Source organism: Ursus maritimus (assembly GCF_017311325.1).
Source record: "Ursus maritimus isolate PB19 chromosome X unlocalized genomic scaffold, ASM1731132v1 scaffold_X1, whole genome shotgun sequence".
In the NCBI taxonomy this organism is placed as follows: domain Eukaryota; kingdom Metazoa; phylum Chordata; class Mammalia; order Carnivora; family Ursidae; genus Ursus; species Ursus maritimus.
The window spans coordinates 112,138,458-112,143,542 of record NW_024423319.1 but is presented as its reverse complement, the minus strand read 5'-3'; the positions used below and the strand labels follow the sequence as shown (position 1 = coordinate 112,143,542).

Below are 5,085 nucleotides of genomic sequence, written 5' to 3'. Positions count from 1 at the left end.
CTGTCTCTCTCAAATAAATAAAATCTTTTTAAAAAACAAAAAATAAAAAGGTTAATTCTAATAAAATAAAATAAAAAATAAAATGAGTGAAAGAAGCTTTGGCCGCACAGAAATCTGTGGTTGAGCTCCAGGTCACAGAACGAGTCCTTTTTGACTCAAAATTCACTGTCACATGTGCCCTGCCATCCCTCTCATACAGCCCAGGGAAGGTTCAGTTACCCAGATCCTTGCCCACTGCCGGGACATCACCATACGGCGGACAAAACACAAACACACTTTCTCCCCCATGAGGTTGCCGGGAAAAGTTTAATCAGCTACAGAAATTTGTGAGAACCAAAGGCCATCTCTGGACTGAAAAAGAAAGTGGCCCTTTGGTTCTGGTTGATCTATTATTAGACGCCCTTCGAGGCTTTACATCCATGTTTGGTGGAAAATAGAGTGATTCTTTAAGAGTGTGATGATTTCCTCAGACAGTGCTTCATCCCGCCTTCAGTTACTTGAGAGCCTTAAAAAAAAAGAAGAAGAATATAAGTATTAGCAACATCAGAAACAGAATAATGTAAGTCTTTCAAGTACCTCCAGCTAGTGTTTGCACCATTTTGGTTTGCTCCTAAAGGTCTCCATGTTTGAGGCAAACCGAAATAGAGAGAGATATGCTTTCCCTGGTGAGCATGAATATCCTACCTCTAAGTGATAGGAAGAGAGCTCATACTCCAGCAATTAACTCTTCACACATTTTCCAGAAGCTGCTGTCCTGTGAAAAGAGAGCTGCTCATCCACTTCAAGGCCTGCCATAACACTAGAATTATCCCAGGCAGTATCAGCCTCTGAGTTTGAATTTAATAAAGTTATCCAGGCTGCTATCCTCCCTCATAAAGCCTGAAAGAGCCGTGGGGAAAATAAGCTGCCCTCAGAAGCCCAGCCAGTCTCTGGCATCTCCCTACAAAGAAATAAAACACCATTTTATCTTATACAAATCCAAGGAAATCTGCTTTTCCATGAATGACCTAAAGCAGGGGTCCGCAAACTGCTTTTGTAAATACAGTTTTAGTGGGATACAGCCATGCCCATTCATTTATGTACTGTCTACGCCTGCCTTCCCCCTATAATGGCAAAGTAGAATAGTTGCAACAGAGACTGCGTGGCCCACAGATCCTAAAATGTTTACTATCTGGCCCTTTACAGAACAAGTTTGCTGACTATGACAACTCTAACCACTCTAGCCTCCAGATACACATTTAGAGGTGCACTTACATATTTATTCCTGCCCTCGGGGGCATTCCATTTTCCCCATTCTAACTGTGAGCTTTGTCAGATGCATTCCAGTTTCTCAAAAGCACGATCAGCTGTCAGGTCTGTCCTAACTATGCCGGGGGATGCTCCTATTTGCTCCCTAGGCTAGGCAAATAGGAGCATCCCGTGAGCGCAAAATCCTGCAAGGCAAGTCCTATAACGCTCCCTTCTCCTTGGACAACAGCTTGTCTGTAAGACAAACGGAGAATACTTGAGGCTTCCATCTTACCTTCTCAGGCAGTCCTGATTATTCCAAGTCCTGTATTAGTTTCAGCTTATTTCCAACTCGGCTATTCTTGGCTCTGAAAAGCTGTCATCACTGGCATCGCTGTATCTATCACTTGATCAAAAGAGGAACCAATTTAGCAAGGTGTAAAACACCCTGGACAACTATTCTATTTACAATTCCAAACATGTTCCATAATTAATCTCCACTCAGAGAAAATGCTAAGGGATATTCTACTACCACTTTCTAGTCATTGCGGAAAGAGGTTAGTCCAACCACACAAGATGATCTTTTGTCAAAGGAGCTGTTCATCTGCTTTCATCCTAAATTGGAAGTTAACTTATTCAGAAAATTTATAAAAGCATTCAATTGAGATTAAATTTATAATCTCCTGAAGACCACTAATATAGACCAGCAGCATGAAAGTTTTCCCTTCCAACAAACATTCTCATACACCCAAGCGTTTGAGAAATAATTTGCACAATTATGCTATTTTCATATTAGAAGCTTTATGGGATGCTTCGACTACCTTGAGTCACATGTAGTATTCAAAATAGGACCAATGAGCGACATAGATGCTGCCACGTTGGGCTCCCTCAGAAGTACACCTTCTCCATGACATAGCCCTGCAACTGGAGTTTTGCTTTGAGCCATGGCTCAGGTTAGGGTTCCTCTTGCTCGGTTCCAAATAAATCAGCAAGTAGATCAACTCCACAGGAGTTCTACTGATCTATGGAGATGACGTTGCCAGGAAGTAAGTGTTTTATGCCTGACCCATTCCTAGCCTTGACCAACTTTATGGTGACTTATAGCAAATAGAAGTGTGAATTCCGTAACATGTGAAAATCCACTTTTTTTTCCTTTTTTTTAAAGGAGGACAGGGAACAACAGAAGAAACCCTCTGCTGACAGGTTAGGAAGCAAAGATTTACTCTATTGAGCGAGTATCAATAAATACGTCAACAAAAATGTAAAAGATAACCTCACTCTCTTCCCTGACTTTTCAATAAAATACTGGAAAGGAGGTGGGGGCAGGGCTGGAGAATGGAGAGGAGATAGAAGAGGATTAAGAATGGGCAGAAAAGACAAGATATGTTACATAAACATATAAATCAACAGATCCTCAAAACAGTCGAGTAGAAGATACCTCCTACTTAGATTTTAGAGCAGGAAAATCACTTCTGTTACAAAAGGGTTTCCAATAAAGAAAATACAGGAATAACTAAAGAATATATGTATTTTTTAAATTTCCCCCAAAAGGTGATATGTTCTTCCTTATCCATGCACTCTCATTACACAAATGTCGAATCCTTCCTGGTTCTGTGGGACAAAAAGGGAATTGGAAGTTGCACTCAACTTCCTCTGGGGGAAGAAATGAAGGTTAAGGTGTTCAGGTGATTCGCCCAGCACACAGCTCACACGAGGTGGGGCCAGCATCCCCATCGCACCGACCCAGGCCACAAGCTCAAGTCTAAGCTGTGCTGTAATGTGCAGACCTTTCTGTTTCTGCTCTCCTTTCTCTCCGATGGCTGGCTGCCCCAAACTCTGACAACACATCAAAACGGCATGGGGGGGGGGGCGCCTGGGTGGCACAGCGGTTAAGCATCTGCCTTCGGCTCAGGGCGTGATCCCGGCGTTATGGGATCGAGCCCCACGTCAGGCTCCTCCGCTATGAGCCTGCTTCTTCCTCTCCCACTCCCCTGCTTGTGTTCCCTCTCTCGCTGGCTGTCTCTATCTCTGTCGAATAAATAAATAAAATCTTTAAAAAAAAAAACGGCATACAGAGACTTGGCTTGAGGTCACTCCTTTCTAAGACAAATGAGCGGGTTCACTGATGTTCTTTCCTATGGACCAGGGGCCAGAAGTAGGACAATGAAATAAACCACGGCACTCGAGGACAGAATCATTAAAATAGGCATTGCTGCTCAACGTGCTGATTTTAGGGCATCCACGTGCCAGCAAAAAACAAGTGCTAGAAATAAAATGCGGATCATCACCACACACAGAACAGCAGTGGCTCCCGCACGTTCAATAAAATGTGAGCGCTACCCTGTGCTGCATCTGACTTAGGGGTTCGTTTTAGTTTCACACAGAACAAACTTAAAGAAGGCATGAGATATACTTGTCTGGCTCTATTTTCACTTAATTCGCGACATCTCAGCTCTATCTTAAGACTAACCCATCTTTTTAAATAATCTTCTCTGTACACACACACACACACATTTCTCAGTAGGGAAAATTATTAGATATTAAGGTCTTACGTGTTAAGCTTTATGAAGTGCCACAGAATACAGCCCCATGTTTGTGCATCTTGATCTGTTTGAGGAGGGGAAGTTTTAAACCCGCACTGCTCGGTATGGTAGCCACAAGCCGCCTGACGCTATCTACACTTGAATCAATTAAAACCGAATGGAATTGAAAATTCCACGTCTCACTCACACCTATTAAGTAAGCTGCAGTTCAAGTGCTCGATATGTTACCGGCTCGCTCAGTTCTTGCCCCCAGTGCACCAAAGAACTGGGAACCCGAGACCAGAATGGGGAGATAGAGTTCATTAAGTAGGTAAGTAGAGTACACTTTCAAGAGCGAAAGCGGGCCACTGCTACAGCAAGAGTGGCAATGGCCCCAAGAAGCTCTGGCTGCAGCCTTTTAAGCCTGTTTTCTGCATTCAATTTGGCTTTGACGGATATGTTTGATTGACAGCTGGTGGTTATATCACATTTTGGCTTCTGCGCATGCACTTACTCATGATGCATTCCGTTATAATTGTATTTATTTATGTATTGTATATTTATGAGTTTCTAAGGAGCTTTCGCCGTGACCTTAAGTACAAGTTGCGCCTTTTGCGCTCATGCTCAGCTCTTGGAAGTCCCCTTGAGGCTTCTGAGCCAGCTCCGCGGCTAGGCCTTTCCTGTTCTGTTAGCCCTTCAGGTAGCTCTGAAGGTGTGGCTGTTGACCGGCAGGGGTGACTCCGAGGGTGTGGCCAGCATCTGCTTTATCTCTCCTCCCTCAAGCCAACTAATTGCCCAAGAAATAGTCATGTGGGGCTGGTGACTGTCATACTGGGCAGTGCAGATTACAGAACATTTCCATCATTGCAGAAAGTTCTATTGGACAGCACTGATTTTAGAACAAATGAATAATGTGAATAATGATTAAAAACAGCAACAACATGGGGCGCCTGGGCGACGCAGTCCTTAACCGTCTGCCTTCAGCTCAGGGCGTGATCCCGGAATCCTGGGATCGAGCCCCGCATAGGGCTCCTCCGCTGGGAGCCTGCTTCTTCCTCTCCCACTCCCCCTGCTTGTGTTCCCTCTCTCGCTGGCTGTCTCTATCCCTGTCAAATAAATGAAATCTTTAAAAAAAAAAAAAAGAAAGAAACAGCAACAACAAACCATAATCACCATGCAATGGTTCTCCTTGTCACTCCTTAAAAAAATTTTTTTTAAGGTCTGGCTATCTACACTTAATTAAAATTGTGGCAAATATCTCTCATGCATGCATGTGCCCCCCAAATACTGGAAGCACTCTTGTAAAAAAAGGTTTAATATATATATATATATATAT

The 5,085-nt window shown here is 43.3% G+C and overlaps 1 protein-coding gene across 3 annotated transcripts in view; it reads right to left on the bottom strand.

Annotated features, from left to right (window-relative positions):
- Positions 1 to 287: 287 nt before the first annotated feature.
- CTPS2 (CTP synthase 2) overlaps positions 288 to 5,085 on the bottom strand; it is a 97,399-nt gene continuing 92,601 nt past the window's right edge. For all 3 annotated transcript variants that reach the window (XM_040633978.1, XM_040633971.1, XM_040633984.1), the window contains 2 exons: positions 1,523 to 1,633; positions 288 to 505 (listed from right to left, as the gene is read on the bottom strand). In XM_040633978.1, coding sequence (XP_040489912.1) covers positions 1,564 to 1,633 — 70 coding nt within the window. In that variant the 3' untranslated portion in view covers positions 288 to 505; positions 1,523 to 1,563. The remainder of the gene's footprint in view (positions 506 to 1,522; positions 1,634 to 5,085) is intronic.